Raw genomic sequence first — 20,898 nt, 5'->3', positions numbered from 1 at the left:
CCAAGCCGAGGAGGAATGCCGCAATAGCGATGGCGGCCGCTCGGGGGAGCGGGGCGGCCTCAACCTAACGCGGGGCGGGCCTCGGGGGCGGGGCCTCGGCGGGGCGGCCGCTTCGGAGCCGCAAAGTTTGGCTGTGGCGGCAAATGGGCTTGGGCGGCTCCTCGGCGGGTGGCGGTGGTGGCCGTAGCGGTTCCTCCTGGCCCCGTTAATGTCGGGGCCAGGCCCGGGGAGGATGGCGCCCTAGAGCCCGGCCGTGCTGGGGTCGGGGCGGGAGGGGTCGGGGTGGGGACCGGCCATGTCGGAGGTGACCCGGAGCCTGCTGCAGCGCTGGGGCGCCAGTTTTAGGAGAGGCGCCGACTTCGACTCTTGGGGCCAGCTGGTGGAGGCGATAGACGAGTATCAGATGTGAGTGACTAACGGCGGCGGGAGCGGGCCAGCCCGGCCCCGGCCGCCGCCCCCCCTTCCTTGCGTCGGTGTCTCATCGCTCTGCAGCCTCGGCTGCTCAGGGTGGGGCCCGCAGCGCCGGGGCCGAGGGCGCGCTGGCCCCGGGGACGGCGGTCCGCCCTCGGGGCTCCCTCGCCTCCACAGGGCCTGCCATTCAACAGGTGGCCCCCTCTCCTGGGGCGCCGGCCCCACCTCTCGGGCCACCTGCTCGGTCCTCCCCGCCGTCCCGCGGGCCCCCAGCTCCGCAGTCGGTTTCCTTTCCTCCGCCTCTCCCGGGTTGCCGCCCCTCGGTTTCTTTTCGAATCTCCGAGGAATCCTTGTGTGTTCTCCGCCCACGTCCCAGGGATGAGTGGCCTTGCTCTGTGCACGGTGTCTTCCTCCGCCCCTGTGTAGGACAGGAGGGGACTGGTGGCGATGGAGGGGAGGGGGTGCCCCACCAGCCAAAAGAAGGGGCCCCTCTCGCGCCCCTTCTCCACCCCGCTTTGTGCTGAGCCGTGTTTTCACAATTCACCTCGATTCCGTTTCGGTTTCTGGGACTGTTATTTGCGAGGCTGTGAGTCCCACCCACCCCCTCGCTCGATCGCTTTGGGTGGAGTCCGCGCAGGATGTGAACAGAGGAGAGCAAAATGTGAATTAATAGACCACGCACGGGAGCCACCACTCCCTCCTTGGGTCCCTCCTCCTTTTCCTGTGTATAATGTATAGCCGCAGGGTGCATGTGAGTACCAGTTTCTTTGATCAACCGAAGTCCGATTTCTTTCCCTTTCTGTTCCCCTCACCAAAAACTTCAGGGATGTTTTTAAAATGAAAAGACAAGGTTTATCTGTAAAGTCTTGCTTAGTTTTTCGCACATTTTAATGAAATTGAGAACTGCTTACTAAGATGCTATTGTTTGCAATCTGTTGCCGTTAATTAGTTCTTGGTTTAAAGCAAGTTATTGAGGTTTTCCCAAGTATGAAACCTTGTGTGAATAAAGTCTTTTTTCCCTTAATGTCTTCTAGAAAGAATACAGATTGGTACTCTGAAGATCTAAATTCTTGATCCTTTCTCCACAATACGTAGTTATTTATTTTTAATCTATTACGGTAATTTAAACGTGTAGACCGTCTCTACCCCATCTTACTGACTTTGAATCGCCTGTGGTGGTTTCAGAAAGTCCTGACAATAGCCGGGCTCTGGGCAGTTTTGCCATGTGTAACAACTGCTAGCATTTGTGTTGCGTTTTCACTTGCGCTTGTAACTGCTCAGTGAGAATATTATTATTCTCATTTTGCAAAACCAGGAAACCGAAGCTCAGGTTAAACAGATTACCTAGGATCACAAAACTATGCCACTGAAATCTGGTTTTTTTTTTTTTATTCCAAATCCTGTTTACTCTCCTGCATAGTGTTGAAGAAACTTTAAGATGGGTTGTGGAAGTGAATAGGACAAGTTAGATCTCCTTCCTTCCCAGAGAACATACCATTCCATACTGTAGCCAGTTAGACCGTGAGCACCTGTGTCCTCGTTCTGTGTGAGAACTGAACTTGTGTACCCTGAAGTGTAAAGCTGCCTTTCCCTTGTTGTGTGTTGGGACTTAGCAGCTGTTGGCGCTCAGCAGCAGACCTTACAATGGAAAGTGAAGAATACCATGTCCAATTGAAATTACAAAGGAGAACTGAGTATGCAAGCTGTTTAGCTGGAATTTCTAGCAGCATGTCAATGAGAGGAATAGGCACTTACAAATCTACTGTTGGACCTCAGTATTAACCTTTAAACTTGCGGTTCATAGTAGTTCTCAAATTATTATAAAAACTGCCAGTGTCAAATTTGAATAGAAATATGCAATGATTGGCTTAAATTTTTGTAACCATATAAGCTACATAGAAACTGAGGTTGAATTCAAAATTAATATATTAAAAAATGAAGGCAGGGGCCAGCCCCCTGGCATAGTGGTTAAATTCAGGGTGCTCTCCTTTGGTGGCTGGATTTGCAGGTTTGAATCCCAGGTGTGGACCTATGCCACTCGTCTGCCATGCTGTGGTGGCAACCCACATATAAGGTGAAGGAAGAATAGCACAGATGTTAGCTCAGGGCTAATCTTCCTCAAGAAAAAAAAGGTAGATTGGCAACAGATGGCAGCTCAGGGCTAATCTTTCTCAGCAAAAAAAAAAAAAAAAAAGGCAAATTGTCTTTTTGATTTGAATTATCTGGAAGGAAGGGCTGCAGAAAAGGAGACCCTATGGGGGGGGGGCCACTAAATGATGTAAAGAAATAACTGGATTTAGTCACTGACTGGACAGAGAGAGTGAAGAAGGAAGGAATCTAGGATGATGGGCATTTCTAATTGGTAGGCAGCAATGTCTTTATGGTTGTACAACATACAGGAGCGAGTTCACTGGAGGAGGGATGAATATGTTTGTACTATCATACTGTAAGAATACTATGGCTTAAACAGTTTCATCACTCACTAAGAGAGAGCTGGGGGTATAAAGATGAGTAAGGTTTGATTTCCACCCTTAGGGCGCTGAGAGTCGAATGAAGGATTTTAGAGTAATTGGGTATTGCTAGTACAGAACTATGACAAGGGTAAGTGCTACCCCACTCTTTGCTGTTTCCTGAAGCGTGCTTCTGCCTGAGGCTTTTGTACATTTTCTGGAACACTCTTCCCCCATTATCTGCTTGGGTCGCTTGGTTGCCTCCTTCAGGGCATTGTTCACATGTTATCTTCTCAGTGAGGCCCTCTCTGGCCACCCTATTTAAAATTGCAAAGCCTGCTGTCCACCCCACTCCCTCTATCTCTGTCTTGCACATGCTAACCTCCTATCCTGCTTCTTTCCATAGTAGTTATGAGCATCAAAATGTGATATATTTTTGGTTTCCATTTGGTTTATTGTCTCTCTCCCCGCTAGAATGTAAGCTCTTTGAGGGCAAGCTATGGAAGGGGTTGTCTCCTTTGTTCTCTGTTGTATACTTAGTGTCCAGGGTAGTATGAGGCTGTCATTGAATAATTGTTTATTTAGATGTTACATAATTATTGTGTCCTATTGACTAGACAGATTCAAGAGTGTCCTGTGAGAACATTAAAGAGTTGATGCCAAAATACTGTTGGAAGATTTAAACACATTATGTCAAAACTGAAATTGCTGTCTAGAATATACATGGCCAGTGAAAAACAGCTCCATTCAGCAGCCTGGGGGTGCATGACCCCCACCTTGCAGTAGAGTGCTGTGATTCTGTTGCTCAGAATCAGCTGTTTCCCAGGATCAATCCTGAGATATTAATCTAGCACAGAGATGCTCAATAAATATTTGTTAAATGAATAGGTGATTTCGAAGACAGGATAATACCTGCCGTTGATCATCTTTACTATGCCTTATATCAGTGCTACTCGAAGTGTGGTCCACTGATCGCGGCTGGTCTGCACACTGTTACTGGTCTGCAACAAGTTAAAGAAAGAAATTGAGATTTAAGATTTAGAAACTTTAGAGCAATTTGGCATCTTCACGATAATTTTTATTATATTTTATGAAAGTAGTAGCCTGGAACGGATTGGTGGAGGGGAGCTAGTTCTAATTGGTCGTGCATTGCCCTGAGGTTTCTATTGGTCACTTGCTTGTGTGCTTAAAGCATATTTAAAACTCGCCCTTGAGAATAGTCCTGTTTTACCTGTGGGCATCCTTGTGGGTGAGATTATTCTCTAGAGAAGAAGATTTGCTAGATTTCTGACCTTTACTAATAGAATGTCAACTCTTTTTACCTGCTTGTCTGATAACCAGAGCATTTGGGTTTTCCCTCAGTGACAAAATCCGGTCTCACTTTGTCTTCAAATGGTGCAGTTATGGATTTAGAAAATTATTTTTTTTGCCTAGGTTTAAAAAAAGTTGTTTAAAAGGAACCCTCATACACTGTTGGTGGGAATGCAAACTGGTACAGCCACTATGGAAAACAGTATGGAGATTTCTCAAAAAGTTAAAAATAGAAATACCCTATGACCCAGCCATCCCATTACTGGGTATCTATCCTAAGAGCCTGAAATCAGAAATCTCAAGAGTCCGTTGCACCCCTATGTTCACTGCAGCATTATTTACAATAGCCAAGACGTGGAACCAACCTACATGCCCAGAAACTGATGATTGGATAAAGAAGATGTGGTATATATACACAATGGAATACTACTCAGCCATAAAACAAGACAAAATTGGCCCATTCACAACAACGTGGATGGACCTCGAGGGTATTATGTTAAGCGAAATAAGCCAGTCAGAGAAAGACGAACTCTATGTGACTCCACTTATAGGTGGAAGTTAGTATATTGATAAGGAGATCTGATCGGTGGTTACCAGGGAAAAGGGGGGGGTGGGGGGAGGGCACAGAGGGGGAAGTGGTGTACCCACAACACGACTAACAAAAATGTACAACTGAAATCTCACAAGGTTGTAATCTATCATAACATTAATTAAAAAAAAAAGTTTTTTAAAATAACTTTATTAAAGTTTAATTTATATACCATGAAATTCACCATTTACATGTACAATTCAACAAATTTTTAGTAAATTTACCAAGCTGTGCAACCATCATTATAGTCAGACTTAGAGCGTTTCCATCACCCCAAAAAGATCCCTTGTGTCCATTTGTCATCGCTCCATGTTCCCACTCTCATCCTAGGCAAGTGCTAGTCTGTATTCTCTCTCTAAAGATTTGTCTTCTCTGGACCTTTCATGTAAATTGAATCATATAATATGTGATCTTTTGCAGGAGGCTTCTTTCGTTTAGCATAATGTATTTGAGGTTTGTCTGTGTTGTGGCATGTGTCAGTATTTTATTCCTTTTCCTTGCTCAATAGCATTACGTTACAGTTGGCCCTTTGTGTCTGTGGTTCCGCATCCAAGGATTCAACCATCCCCAGATTGAAAGGCCTATGGTGGTTGCATCTGTACTGAACATGTACCAGCTTTTTTTCTTGTCGTTATTCCCTAAACAATACGGTATAACAACTATTTACATAGCATTTACATTGTATTAGGTATTATAAGGAACCTAGAGATGATTTAAAGTATACAGGAGGATGTGCATAGCTGATATGCAAATACTAGGCCATTGTATATAAGGAACGTGAGCAACCCGGCAGGTTTTGGTATCCACAGGGGTGCTGGAACCAATCCCTGAGGATTCTGAGGGACGCCTGCATCTGGATATACCCCATTTTGTGTATCCGTTCGCTAGTTGATGGACATTTGATTGTTTCTACTTTTTGACTGTTATCAGTAATGCTGCTGTGAACATTCACATGTAGGTCTTTGTGTGCACATATGTTTTCATTTTTCATAGATACTTAGGAGTGGAATTGCTGGCTCACATGGTAAATTTGTGTACAGTTTTTTAAAGAAACTGCTAACTTGTCCAAACGGCTGTACCATTTTACATTTGGAGCAGCAATGTGTAGGAGTTCCTGTTTCTCCGCCTCGGCAGCATTTGTTCTTGTCTTGTCTTTTTGATAGCAGTTCTAGTGCATCTGTAGTGTATTTCACGGTGGTTTAAATTTGCCTTTCTCTTGTGACTAATGATGTTGAGCGTCTTCTCTTATGCTTATTTTTCCCTCTGTAAATCTTGTTCATGAAATGTCTGTTCAAATCTTTTCCCATTTTTTAATTGAGTTTGTCTTTTACTTATTGAGTTATAAGAGTTCTTTATATATTCTGGATACAAGTCCTTTATCAGATATGTGATTTTCCAATATTTCCTCCCAGTCTGTTGCCTAATTTTTAAAAACAGGATTCTGATTGAATTTAACATCCTTGTCTACTGACTGTTAGCATTTGGGCGGGGGTTTAGAGCTTTCTTCTGACAAGGACTCTGCTTAAGTTAATAGCTTCTATTAGCAAATTATATAAAGAACTGTTAAATAACCTGTGCCACACTGTAAGTTCCCTGAGTTTGGGGATGTACAGTTGACATTGTTAAGTGTAAGACTATGTTTCTAAAGGGAACTCCATATAGGTGGTAGGCCAGCCAGAGTTAGAAAGGAAGCCAAGCATGGAACAAACACAATGGCAGTGTCTGTGTCTCTTTGTACTTTCTCCTGTATAGGATCCAAAAAGAGGGGGTTTATGAATGACATTTTAGGAAACATATTATGGGATTTCCAGCTTTGGGGGAAAAGAAAGAAATGGATGGAAGCAGTTTGATTAAGTAATATGCTATCATGGCAAGTGGTATGATTTTGTGTAGGCATTTTTTGCTTTATGATAAAGAGGATGCACACCTTTCCTAGATTGGACAGAGGCCATCAAGTATAAGGAACTTGACCCCTGATCTTTAAAGACATCATTGCATAGCATAGAACTCCTGTCTAAGGCTTTTTCTGGAAACTTGGTGAACTGTCGTCTGCAGTCAGCTTGGTAGGAAATCTGGCACTTACCACCCTTTGTATTCTTGTCTCCATTCCCCACCCAGAATAGTACAGTGTGCTTGCGAGTTATAGTTTCAGATTCTTTTGCTAGTTACAGAATGGTTCACCAAAGAATCCTTTCAATTCTTTGGGGGATTTTTCCCCCACAAATTTTTAGAAATTGAGATAAATATCACATAACATAAAATTTACCATCGTAAAATTGTACAGTTTGGTGATTTTTAGTATATTCACAATGTTACACAGCCATCACATCTACCTAATGCTAGAACATTTCCATCACCCCTAAAAGAAACTCCATACCTGATATCAGTCTCTCCCAATTCCCTCCTTCCCCAGCCCCTGACAAGCAGTAATCTGTTTTCTGATTTATGGATTTACCATTTCTGGACATTTCATGTAAATGGAATCATATAATATATGATCTTTTCCATCTGGCTTCTTTCATTTAGCATGTTTTTGAGGTTTGTCCATATTGTGATGTATCAGTACCATATTCCTCTTGATGGCCAAATAATATTCCATTGAATGGATGAACCACGTTTTGTTATCCATTCATCAGTTAATGGACCTTTGGCATGTTCCTACTCTTTGGCTGTTATGCATAATGCTGCTGCTGTGAACATTCATGTACAGATTCTTTTGTGTGAACATATGTTTTCAGTTCTCTTGGGAATATACCTAGGATTTTGAAATTGCTGGGTTATATGGTAACTCTGTGATTAACTTTTTGAGGAATTGCCAAACTGTTTTCCACAGTGACTGCACCATTTTACATTCCTACTAGCAGTGTATGAGGGTTCCAGTTTTTTTACTTGCTTGCCAACACTGTTATTTTTTTCTCTCTTTTCTTAAAAATTATACCCATCCTAGTGGTGTGAAGTGGTATCTCATTGTGGTTTTGATTTGCATTTCCCTAATGACTATTGATATGACATTCATGTGCTTGTTGCTCGTTTTTATATCTTCTTTGGAGAAATGTCTATTCAAATCCTTTGCCCATTTTTAAATTGAGTTATCTTTTTATTGTTTAGTTGTAAGAGTCAATTCCTTTGGTTTTGCTGTCTCAAAAATAGCTTTAGATCCTTACTGTTGAGCTTGGACTAGTAGCATGGATCCAGCGTTGAAAACTCACCCAAAGCCTAGCTGCTGATTTCACGTATGATGATAACTGGGCAAACAAAGATTTCCGTGTCTGATTGATGGAGGATTTTCTTCATTTTCCATGAAAAGCATTTTCAAAAGTATAATTTGATAGAGTGTTATCACTTCATTGTGGATGTAATTTGGATTAATCTTATCGGCAAATTAGTGGTAGATTGATAAAGTGTCTCTGGTTGGTACTATTATTGGTGTTCACTGGAAGTGTTTAAACAGAATCTGGACAACTGCTTATTGGCTTGTTACAGAAGAAATTCATGCATGCTAAAGAAAGTTGGATTAGATGCCATCTGAGATTCTTTCCAGCTCTGAGATTCTGTTTTTACTGCCTAGAGCTGAAATTTGTCCCAGTGAAATGGTATGAAAAGTAGTGTGTCTTATTTTCATTGTCCTTGTATAAAGGGCTTGATTCTAAAGATAAAGTAGATTAATACATTGAAAACAGAGCAAAGTATTGTTGTACTTCACTGTCTGATTTTTAAAAGAGTTAAATTGTTTCAGCTTGTTGTGCTTGAGATTGTTTGCTTTCCTTCAGTTCTAAATAGTATTTTTCTTCTTACAGATTAGCAAGACATCTACAAAAAGAGGCCCAAGCTCAGCACAATAATTCTGAATTCACAGAAGAACAAAAGGTACCATAAAACAACCTCTAGATATATCAGATTCCAGATGAAAAGGGTTCTGTCTTTTGAGTCCATTAAGCAAAAACAACAAAAGCTGTTAGACTTAAGTAGAAAGAATGGTACTGATTATGCTTTGCCAAACATCGAGTGATGAGAGAGACCACGTGATTTACCACTGAATGAATTTCTCGCTTGACCTCCTTTGCTCAGCCCTGTAGCCTTTGTTTACCTTTAGTGGAGACCATCCACACTTGTTCAGGTGGGGCAGGGTGGGGGCTTTCAGAGTTGGAGTTTGATTGTAATTGCGTCCTATCTCAATACTTACTGAACCCTGAGCTTTCTTAACTCCTTCTTCACCTCCTCTCAAAACAAACAGAAAAAATCAAAACGCCCAAAAAAGCCACCACTGAAAAAAATTAGTTCAAGTCAAGAATTTGGTATAAGAATCCGTCAGCAAAATAAGTGCATAAGGTTGCAGAATGTTTCAATGGTGTGCTTTCTCCTTGAATTAAAAAAATCTGTCAGGTTGGTTCCCTGTACTGTTAGAGATTGTGAAAAATGGGATGCTTTAAGAGGCTTTACTTGAAAAAGAGTGAGAAGAAATGCGAAGAACCAGTTCCCATTTTTTCCTGGCTCAAGGTACTTAGTGTTAAGTCAAATTTTAATCTTGTAGATAATGAAAAAAAATTGTGTCAGTCTTTCCCTCCTCTCTTAAGAAAAGACGTTGTGAAAACTATGGTGATTTAATTTGCTTTAATTAATTCTTTTTGCAGAAGCAATGGAGTGATTTTTTTTGGTACATATTTTAAGTAAGCCTAAACAAATTTGTTTTATTCCTTAGGCCTGTATTTATTTGACTCTTATTTGTGAGCGTTTGGAAAGGAAAAGAAAACTCTGAAGATTAGGGTTAGCTGTATTTCTTACACAAGTTAGTATATTTGCATTTTAAAAATATTCAGAATCTTCATTATCTAATGTACTTTTTTGTATTTAAAAAAGAAAACATCCTGCTGCAGTTTAAATATATATTTTTCTTTTTTCCTTAATAATTGCTAATACCCACAATAAGATTTAGGAAACTTTGGATTTGAGCCTTGGAAAATAATTACCACGGAGGAAATGATTGGCTTGCTTAAGGGAAGGAACAAAGACTATATGCTTTATCATCTACAACATTTGTGAAATCTGTCTAGGAACTGATTAGGAAGTGATCAGCTGGCATCACAAAATAGAGTTAAAACACCCAAGTTTTGAAACAGAATCTCAGATACCTGAATATATAAATTAATAGCTAACAAAGTGTGTTATGAAAATGGAAACAAAATAAAAGCTTAGGAAATTAAAGAAAATTTTTCTGAGCCCTATATTTTACTCACCTATTTGCTTTGAATTACAGGCTTTGTCTGCAAAATCTCTTGCTTAGGTATAGAACCTGTGAGTAACATGACCTCAAATATAAAGTGATTTGACGTAAAACATAGTAAAATTACTCCCAAAAAATGCATCAAGAAATGAGCTTTGCTGTATGATGGTGATTAGACTAATGAGAAAAAATTAACTTTTTCTTAATTTTCTTTAACTTTCCAAGGCCGAAGCTGGTGTTTGATAGTGCTCTTTAGTCTTTAATATATAGCTGTTCCTTAGTAGCCGCTTGGCTGCTGTCTTTTTTCAGCTTACACAGACCCACAGATCATACACTGCACCTCCTCCAAAGGCGCAGGAGGCAGCACGACCTCGAGTAGGAGCCTGAGATCTCAAGGCAGAAGAGTTGGTCTTGGATCCTGGCTCTGTCTCTGGGCCTTAATTTCCTTATGTGTGAAAGGGGGGATTTGATAACCCTAAATGATCTTAAAAGGTATCCCCAAAGCTTCTAATGACCTCTGCCTTTAAAGGATCCTGAACATCCTCCTTTCCTGGAGGTCTGATTTCTCAGGTATTTATTGTTTATAATACCTGCCTAGGAGGCATTTGTGGCTGCCAGTTGTGACTACAGAGAGAGCTTGTGCCTGCCTGCCTATGCCTTGGGCATGGAGAAGGACCCCCAAATCACTCCGCACAGCACTATGAATAGAAGGTAAATGTACACATTTATGTAAATACATGCATTATGCAAATGTATGCATATATGTAAATGTATGCATTTACAAATTTAATTTTCTTTGAAAATACAGGTGGAACATTCACAATGGGCCAGAAAACTTATGCTTACATGTAGGCCTTATTTGAATGTCACATAAGGAAAAAGAGGCTCCAAGTTAATAAATGGTTAGAAAACAGATTTCCTAGATGTGATCTGGGGAACATTGCATCTGAAAAATTAACAGATGTTATTTGAACAGAGAGAGTTTGTGACTTCTCAGGGCTTTTAATATGCTAACATGTATGTTGAATTTTTAAAGAGTTTGAGTATTTCTTAAACTTGTTTGCTTGTGGAAATCCTCCTCCTTCCTGTGTAAATAAACACATTTCATTGAGTCTAGTGATCTGAAGAACGTGTTATGGGAAATTTTGAGTCTGCAAAATTAATTGAATGCCAGACCTGGCACTTAAGCCAAGGAGGAGAAACTTGATTGTGTTTTCCTCAAAAGAGGAAAGTGAGCAACGTTCCTTACATTACTCTAAGCAAAATTGTTCTTTATGTCTTCTATTTTGGATTTTATTCTGTATGCTTTTACTATTTTCAGTGTTTTTGTAGCAGTGACAATTTTAGAATTATGCCAACCATTCAGCAGTTTGTGGGACTGTGAAAGAAGACTTCTTAAAAACCAACCGTATTTCTAAGTGCTTTCTTTATGAAGCTTTTTACTTTCTGGGTCACAGTAAGCTCTCAGAAATATTTGGTGAATAAATCCTTTGTTGGATCTTAGGGGATTGAGATTTATTGATACACATTATTTTAAGATAAACCCTAATTTTTGAGATTATATACATCCTCACAATATTTATTTTAAATGTAAAGAACTCTAAATCAGAACTACTGATCTCTCTAAACTTATTAATTGGTGATAAGTAGCATAAAATCTTCATATGGGTTTTCGATTCGTAATATTCTCGAAAGATTTCTGGTGGAAAATAAGAAAGTTTGTGATTCTTATTTGATCCTCCCTCATGGTTAGCTGACTTAGCTTTCATTTCACTTCTCAATAGTTTTGTCATTATAACAACCGGGTTTAGTAGCCAAAGAATAGCTGCCAAAAGCTTTCATTCCATTGAATTCCCTACTTTGGTGTAGTAGATTTTCTCGTGTAAGTTTCTGGACAGAATAGAACATCCTGTCTCATGATGCTTAGAAAGTTTTTCCCTGTTTTGAATCAGATTTGTTGGTAATGAGAATTCCAGCACTATATGCTTGTTTTATGTTTTATAGGTTCCCCCTTTCCACCGCCTCCCTCCCCCCTTCCTCCCTTCTCTGCCTGGAGGGTGGATGGCTGGCTGCTTAAATCTAAAACGTGAAGTCTGCGTTGAGACTATGCTCTCGAACTAGGTGTCTTTTTTAAACCTATTTTTCCTTATATAAATTGAATACATTTTAGCAAAATTAGTTTAGCTCTTTTTCTTTTCCTTTAACTGCTCTTTTTGAGTTAATTTCCTAGCGATGAACCAGTAAAATGGCCAAAATTGTGAAAATGAGGAAATTTTTCATTTCTGTGTCGTATTAGGCATGAGCAATTAATTTGAATGCAGGGCTACTAATTTAAATCTTTCTAAAATTAGACTTCACTTACCTTTAGTGCTTAGTCTTAATGTACGTTAGTTAGTAGTCAGTACTTATACTCTGGCACGAGAGACCCGGTACTTCTTAATCATTTTTCCGAAGCATTTGTTTCTAAGAAAGGTGAAACAGTTACAGTAGCAAGCTGTTGATTTTGACATGAATAAATGCTACATGTTTTAAAAGTCGTTTCTGCAGCTGAAAATGATAGTGTTTTGCTCCTTTTTTAATACTGATGTTGGGTGTGGTCCCTTAAAATAGTTATGAATAATGCCTTTTGGTATTTTGCCATAACTCAGTAGATTCTGTGTAAAAAGCTGTTGCTTCTGGTTAACTTGAAGAAATGTTTAAATTTAAAATAGATTACTCGTGAACTCACAGTTGTTAAACTGCATTTTACCTTAAACGTTAAAGGCATCAAATCAAAGGGATTTTATAGTAAAGAAGGAAAAGGAGTTAATATTTTTAAAGACTTACTCATTGATACATCTCATTAATATAGGCAAAATCCTCTTTTAAAAGGCATTTTTAAAAGAACATAAAAAGTCTTCGACAAAGAAGCACAGGGCCTACAATGGAGAAAAGAAAGTCTCTTCAACAAATGGTGCTGGGAAAACTGGACAGCCGCATGCAAAAGATTGAAAATTGACCATTCTTTTTCACCACACACCAAAATAAACTCAAAATGGATCAAAGACCTAAAGATTAGGCCTGAAACAATAAGTCTTCTGGAAGAGAATATAGGAAGTACACTCTTTGACATCAGTTTCAAAAGAATCTTTTCCGACACTATAACTCCTCAGTTGAGGGAAACAATAGAAAGAATAAACAAATGGGACTTCATCAGACTAAAGAGCTTCTTCAAGGCAAGGGAAAACAGGATTGAAACAAAAAAACAGCTCACTAATTGGGAAAAAATATTTACAAGCCACTTATCCGACAAAGGGTTAATCTCCATAATATACAAAGAACTCACACGGCTTAACAACAAAAAAACAAACAACCCGATCAAAAAATGGGCAGAGGACATGAACAGACATTTCTCAAAAGAAGATATAAATATGGCCAATAGACACATGAAAAGATGTTCACCATCGCTAATCATCAGGGAAATGCAAATCAAAACTACACTAAGATATCACCTTACACCCGTTAGATTGGCAAAAACATCCAAAACCAAGAGCAACAAATGTTGGAGAGGTTGTGGAGAAAAAGAAACCCTCATACACTGTTGGTGGGGATGCAAACTGGTACAGCCACTATGGAAAACAGTATGGAGATTTCTCAAAAAGTTAAAAATAGAAATACCCTATGACCCAGCCATCCCATTACTGGGTATCTATCCTAAGAACCTGATATCAGATATCTCAAGAGTCCGTTGCACCCCTATGTTCATCGCAGCATTATTTACAATAGCCAAGACGTGGAACCAGCCTACATGCCCAGAAACTGATAATTGGATAAAGAAGATATGGTATATATACACAATGGAATACTACTCAGCCATAAAAAAAGACAAAATTGGCCCATTCGCAGCAACGTGGATGGACCTCGAGGGTATTATGTTAAGCGAAATAAGCCAGTCAGAGAAAGACGAACTCTATATGACTCCACTCATAGGTGGAAATTAGTATATTGATATGGAGATCTGATCGGTGGTTACCAGGGAAAAGGGGGGGTGGGGGGAGGGCACAGAGGGGGAAGTGGTGTACCCACAACACGACTAACAAAAATGTACAACTGAAATCTCACAAGGTTGTAATCTATCATAACATTAATAAAAAGAAAAACATAAAAGGTATGGCCAAGTTGTATTAAAATAAGTGTATTACTTTGTTGTATATACTAGTGGTCCCTCAGTGTGCACAGGGGCAGGGGCATTGGGCGGGATTGGTTCCAGGACCCCCATGGGTATCAGACTCCTTGGGTGCTTGAATCCCTTAGTTGGCCCTTGGGATCCACAGGTTCCGCATCCACGGATTCAACCAGCTGCAGATTGTATGTGGATGTGGAATCTGCGGATATGGAGGGCTGACTGTATTGCTGTTGTATAGAAGGCGTTGATGTCTAGCGCAAGTTGCTTAATCTCTCTTCAGGTTTCACTTCTATGAAATGGTTGTATCTAACTCATAGGGTTATAGTGAGGATTGAATGAATGGATGTCTGTAAATCATGTAGGAAAGTCTGTTACTTAGTAAGTGCTCAGTAGCTGTTAACCATTACTCTATAATTATAATTGTAGTTTAAGTTATTTACTAGTGTTGTCACAGTTGAGTGGTATATTTGAACCATGTTTTGGGGATGTTAGATTTTATGCAGAAAAGACTATTACTGGTTCCGATGCCACAGCTGTTTGAGAGGGTGGATAAATCTATGTGTATCTTGAATCCTTTTGCAGTTATTATATTTAAATGTGACCTTTAAATTTTCAGGATAAAATTGGGCATTTTCTAAACTCTTGTGTTAGGATTAATAGGAATTTTTAAGGATCGTGGAAATAGTTAAATGTTGTTACTTTTTCCTTAGCCGAGAGTCACGTCTTGCTCAGTGGTGGTTTATTGTGTGAGTTGCTGTCCCAGCTGTTTGTTGTCTTTGCAGTTTTTGCATAGTGCCCACTAGCGGAAGTGCCAGGGACCAGGACAATACTTGTTACTCCTCTTTGCTCCTCATTTATCTTCCAAAGAAAATTGAGAAAAGAGAACACCGCCAAATCCAATTGACTAAACTTCTGCAAGTCATTGGTACATTTAGAAAACATGTCATTTTATTTTTTCAGAATATTTCATCGTGAGGGCATTGCAGATATTGTACATAAATTCTTCCCTTTTGCGATCTGGATTTATTTCTAATAAAAACTTAAGAAATGTGTTTTGGGGGCCGGCTCCGTGGCCGAGTGGTTAAGTTCGCGCGCTCCGCTTTGGCGGCCCAGGGTTCGGATCCTGGGCGTGTGACATGGCACCGCTCGTCAGGCCACGTTGAGGCGGCGTCCCACATCCCACGACTAGAAGGACCTGCAACTAACATATACAGCTGTGTACAGGGTGGGGGGGGGGGTGGGGATTTGGGAAATAAAGCAGGAAGAAAAAAAGATTGGCAAAAGTTGTTAGTCCAGGTGCCAATCCTTAAAAAAAAAAAAAGAAATGTTTTTTGGAAGGACTTAAAATTCTCGGTGGGTGTAGTTCAGCTGCCTGCTCTTACAGATATCTCATCTGTAGGTTTCCTCCTTCTCATTTCCACCTGAGTCATTCCTGTTCTTGTTCTGATTACCATTCAGCCGGACAGTTGAAATAATCTGGTTGACCTTCCATTAGTCCTTTTCTTTTTCTATCTCAACGCACGTATACTCTTACCACAATAGTCTTCCTCAAGGGCAGATCTGATAGTCATTTTTCTGTCCAAAAACCATCTGTGTTATTTACTGCTAAAGTAATAACAGATTGCTCAGCTGGTCATTGAAGGCCCTCTTCAGAATGACTCCTCGCACACACACCCTTCGCATTTCAAACCTGTCTCCTTCTGCGTCAGTTTGGGACTTTAAACAACTGAACCATGACAGTTTATAAACTCTTTAGTTTTAGAAACCTCCCAGTCATTGGGCCTTGATTCTTAATACAGGTTCTTTCTTGTTTCTTCATGAGATAATTATACCTTTCCTGCCTGAAGCTTATGGAATCCAGTGTCCCCGCTTTATATTACAGTGATTCTGTACGTGTCTTATCTCATATAATAGAACATGAGCTTATTAAAGGCAAGGACTGTGGCCTTTCGTTTATATTCATTTCATAGTTCATGTTCTATAAAACAGATCTGACTGTATAATTTGGCGCCATTCATCACAAGTATTGATTTTGCTTGGTATTGCCTATATATTTAATTGAACATGTCAAGATTGGACTTAAGTCAAAATTAAAGTATACCTTTATGTTAACTTTCAGATATTTTTATTTATAAGTCTTTTAGTGAAGATCAGACTTTATAGAGAAGAAGAGAAGGCAAAGCTTGGGAGGGAAGATGTCAGAAGTGCTTTTCATTGCCCTTTCAATCATATCTAAAGCTATCATCAAAGCAAACCTGATTTAAAATTGGTGTGGTACATTAGGTCAGGAGAGAATATATAGTCACTTTCTCTCCCTTATCCAAGCCCTTTGCCTCCTGTTTCTCTTCCCTACAGTATGCAAAATGCTGAAAAGAAATAAAATTTAACTTATTTAAAAAAAAATTATAGATCGCTTGTTAATAAAAATTAAGTCGATGATTTTGACAACCGACAGAATATATGTGGTAATTATAGCTTTTTTCTTTTTCCTACAGAAAACCATAGGCAAAATTGCAACATGCTTGGAATTACGAAGTGCAGCTTTACAGGTAAGTAGGATGTTTTTTTTTCTTTCTAAGATAAGGAAAAGAAATTATGAACTATTCTGATAAAAGATGAGGCATTCATGCTAAAAGCAGTATTGTCTCAGAAGGGTTTTATAACAATAAGAATTCATGGGTTGAACTCATATTAAAAGATTTAGTTAATATTTTATAAACTGTAGAAATGAAAAACAACTTTTTCTTTTCCTGTTATTTTTAGCCTGAATGTTTCAAAAATACAGAACAAACAGAAGTTTGGGATTTTTCCTTTTCTACTTTGAAAGCTAGGAATAGATTCATTTATTTTGCCTACTATCGAATGTTTACTTCTTGCTACTTAAAAAGACATAGGGTGTCGTGAAATCTTTGTAATAAAAAGATGTAATATGCGTATTTTAAATTCAGTCCACACAGTCCCAAGAAGAATTTAAACTGGAGGACCTGAAGAAGCTAGAACCAAGTAAGTTTTATTTTCTATTTTAAAAAGTAATCTTCTTTTAAAAAATACATAATCTATTATAGATACTAAGATTATTTAGCATAGATGCTTATTTGATTTATTTCTGTTAATATCTAGTCTTACGTGATTTTTTTGTGCTTTTGTAGTTTCTGTAATATTTATAGTAATTATTATTGGGTTCACCTTTGTTACGGTATACCTCTAGGCTCTACTTCATCCATGTATCTTAGCCTTTATTTTGTTTTAATCACCTTAATAAGACTGTGGTCACTCTGGTAAGCATTTACAGCAGAGTCTACTGGAGAATGTACAGTTACACTCACTATACCCTGTGCCTTCGAAAACTACAGTCCAGCTGTGGAAGCGGCTCTACAAAATAGTTCCTTGTTGTCCCCATTTTCCTTTCCCTTCTTGAAAGCTTTCTGGAAGTAAACAGTTCCTTCCAATGTTTTGGTGATTAGAATGCTGCTAAATAAAGCTTTTTTGCTGGTTCAAATGACTGTTCTTTCAGAGGAAGAGTTTGTGGCACAGGCAAAGGCACAGGCATTGAATGTCACCACAGTCAATCGTAGGACCTCTCACCACCCCTAAAGGAAACGCAGTGCCCATCAGCATTCACTGAGTTCCCCTAACTCCCCAACCCCCAGCCCTAGGCAGCCATTAATCTGCTTTCTGTTTCTATGGATTTGTCTATTCTAGACATTTAATATAGATGGAATCATATAGTATATTGTCTTTTTTGACTGGCTATATGTAAGTTTATTTTCAGAAAAACACATTGATGGCTTTAAAAAAAAAGATTACAGCTGCAGTTAGGGTGTCTGTGTTGTATGATGGTGCTAAAGAAAATAGTAATGTTCAATTTTTTTAATCATAACAATAATTAGGATTTTGGCTCCTTTGTTAGTCACTATTTCCATTAGGTTTTTCTTTTTCAGTTTGTTTCCTAATAAAATTTTAGAATCTTATAGATACATATGATGACTGTAAAGATTATAAACCATTTATCGTCAGATATTTATGATCTCTTCCTATAAACATGCTCAATTATTTCTCCTGTTGCCTCAGAGGATCTTTCAGTGGTGATGGTTCCCATTTCTTAGAGTAGCAGCTATGTTCCAAGCACTCAGGTAAATCACTCAACTGCAATTTGCTACCTGACGCTTGCCTGTGACCTTACCCTTGTAAATGCCAGAACTGGGTTTGACTGGGGTTCAGAGGGACCCCAAAGCCTTTGATCCTTCCACTACATTCTGTTATTAGTACTTGTAATGGTGCAATATTGACATCAGCGCTAAATATCATAGTCATCCAGTTCATGCTTCTGAGAGATTACTGACCCATATATTAGTGGCAGATTACACTAAAATCTACGTTAATCTTCTAATTCTTGTCTTTTTGTTTGTCTTTATGTTTTTTAAGGTGAGTAGGAATAGAAAGGAAAAGATGATACTACTGGGATTCATTTTGTTACATTTTGAATTTATGTAGTGCTTTTCATTTGGACTTCTCCCTTCCTGGTATTTATTATCTTTTTAGGTGATTTTAATTTGCTCTTGCCTCTTAAAGGAACATACGTGTGTATATTGTATCTCAGAAAGATATGCTCTGTGATTTTGAATTTATCAAAGTTAGGTACTTGTTATGAGTTAATTATTTTATCAGAATTAAACATTTTCTACCACGTGCTATTTGACCATATTTCAGGTGAAGTGTTCTTAGTCAAGCTTAGTCTCCCTCTTCTAAGACTGTAGGGAAAAATTAATTAATGACTGTACCTTTCAATATGTGGGACTTAGTTGCTTTATTTTGCTAATGTATTTTTCCTTCAGGGTTTTTAGAATCTCTTGATAATCCTGCCTGAAATTCATACTAACGCTAGGATCTTGAGGGCCAGCCCTGGTGGCCTAGTGATTAAGTTCTAGAAAGTACTAGTCATTTAATTTCCTTGTGTTAATCCTTAGTAATATAATGCTTCTTAATCAAACAGATCCCCTCGCCCACTCTGTAAGATTCCCTTCCATTAATTCATCCTTCAAGGCCCCAAAGAAGTCCCACTTTTCTCTGAAAGCTTTCCTTGCTCTCCCCAGGCATAATTAAGCTCTCCCTCCCGCCCTGTAGAGGAGCACGTTTTATATCTGTCATCATGGTCTGCCCTGGATTATTCTCACTTATATTTATTTCTTTCCTCAAGGAGATTGTGAATAACGTTTGAGTTTTCCCCACAGAGCGTAACTCAATGCTTTGCATATGGTGTGAACTTGGCAGATTTTTAAGTTGAATAGAGTTGATTGTCTTCAGGGAATCTTCTCCCATAATTTAAAAAATAGCCCCTCAGATTGGAAGCACTTTCTCATTTTGCCTGCCAAAAAATGAAACAAGTCAGCCACAAAAGCAGAGCACATTGTGATATTGGTGCGTCTGTCACTTTCACAGTGTAACTTCAGGAGGGTGGCAGGCCATGCTCCCCGAGAGCAAGCTGGGAGTGCTGGTGTGTTACTGGTGGAGCGCACTGTTAGATGTCTGCCGTTCTGTAGGCCCACATGTGTGCGACTGAATGAGCCAGTTCGTGCTCCCGACGGGCTCCATGCTCGTCATGGTGCCTTCTGAGAAATTATAAACTTGCTACCCCTCTTCTCCTGCTCTTCCTCAAGTGTCAGTGCTAGTATCAGTGGAAGAAAAACCCTATGTGAAGTTTAAGTAGAACCCTATTTTAAAAGAACATTAGAAGGTTATATTATTATGAGAATATTTTTAGAATGTTATATCTGTGTTATTCTATAGCTGGTGAAAATGAAAACCTATCCTACAATTACAGAAAGTGAGAAGGGATCTGTTTTTTTTCTTCCAAAATTATTTGTACAAATTAAATGTCTGACATATTCTGTACTTGTAAATACAAAGTAAGGAGAGGCTATTATGCCAAAACAAATGTTTCCTTTTCAAAACATTGATACCTGAGAAAAGAAAATACTGTTTAATTCTTCTACTGCAGTGCAAGTGCAAGATATTCTTAATAACATATAGAGTTTTCAGTTTTTTTATTGATTTTTTAATACATGAGTTGATTTCCCCCTTTTTATTATTAAAATATGATCATTTCTGTGCTTTCGTTTCTGATGTGAATGATACATGGTGTATTCTTTGTCACCCGCTCGCCCATTCTCAGTATCTAGCATAATGCTATATAAGTGATTAATTGATATTTGAGTTGAATTAATAGTTGGTTCACACGAGCAATCGTATGCCAGATTTAGAAAGGATGTTCTTATAATTTTAAAAATAGTGCTTCTTAGTGACACCTGAAATTCTGGGATTCTAGTCAGCTGGATGGGGAAAACTATGGAGAGAATAAATTACCATATAATAATGGAGGCTTATAGGGGTCCTTTCAGTTTTCCCATGCAATTTCATATATATAATTTCTTTAATCCTCTCAACCGGCTGTGAAGGAAGTGGTATTCCCATTTTAGAATTGGGAAAACTGAGATTCAGAGCCATTCTGTGAGTGCTCAAGTCCTTGACATAATTGTAGGGCTAAGATCTGATTTCACATCTTCTGCCACTTCCTCCTTTGCTTATGAAACTTCAGCTAATAAGGCCACTTTCTTCCTTGAACAAGCCAAACTGCTTCCTGCCTCAGAGCCTTTGTTGTTTCTCTAGCCTGTTCTCTAGTTCTTGGAAAGCCCTTGCCCAAGAGCTACTTATGGACAGTTCGTCTCCTTCCAGGGCGTGGCTCAAATGTCGT

The 20,898-nt window shown here is 39.1% G+C and overlaps 1 protein-coding gene across 2 annotated transcripts in view; it reads left to right on the top strand.

The window, feature by feature from the left end:
- Positions 1–69: 69 nt before the first annotated feature.
- AIDA (axin interactor, dorsalization associated) overlaps positions 70–20,898 on the top strand; it is a 45,164-nt gene continuing 24,335 nt past the window's right edge. For both annotated transcript variants that reach the window (XM_014838719.3, XM_014838718.3), the window contains exons 1-4: positions 70–405; positions 8,559–8,628; positions 16,643–16,696; positions 17,096–17,150. In XM_014838719.3, coding sequence (XP_014694205.1) covers positions 296–405; positions 8,559–8,628; positions 16,643–16,696; positions 17,096–17,150 — 289 coding nt within the window. In that variant the 5' untranslated portion in view covers positions 70–295. The remainder of the gene's footprint in view (positions 406–8,558; positions 8,629–16,642; positions 16,697–17,095; positions 17,151–20,898) is intronic.

The sequence above is a fragment of the Equus asinus genome, chromosome 30, assembly GCF_041296235.1.
Source record: "Equus asinus isolate D_3611 breed Donkey chromosome 30, EquAss-T2T_v2, whole genome shotgun sequence".
In the NCBI taxonomy this organism is placed as follows: domain Eukaryota; kingdom Metazoa; phylum Chordata; class Mammalia; order Perissodactyla; family Equidae; genus Equus; species Equus asinus.
This window is presented reverse-complemented; position numbering and strand designations above follow the sequence as displayed.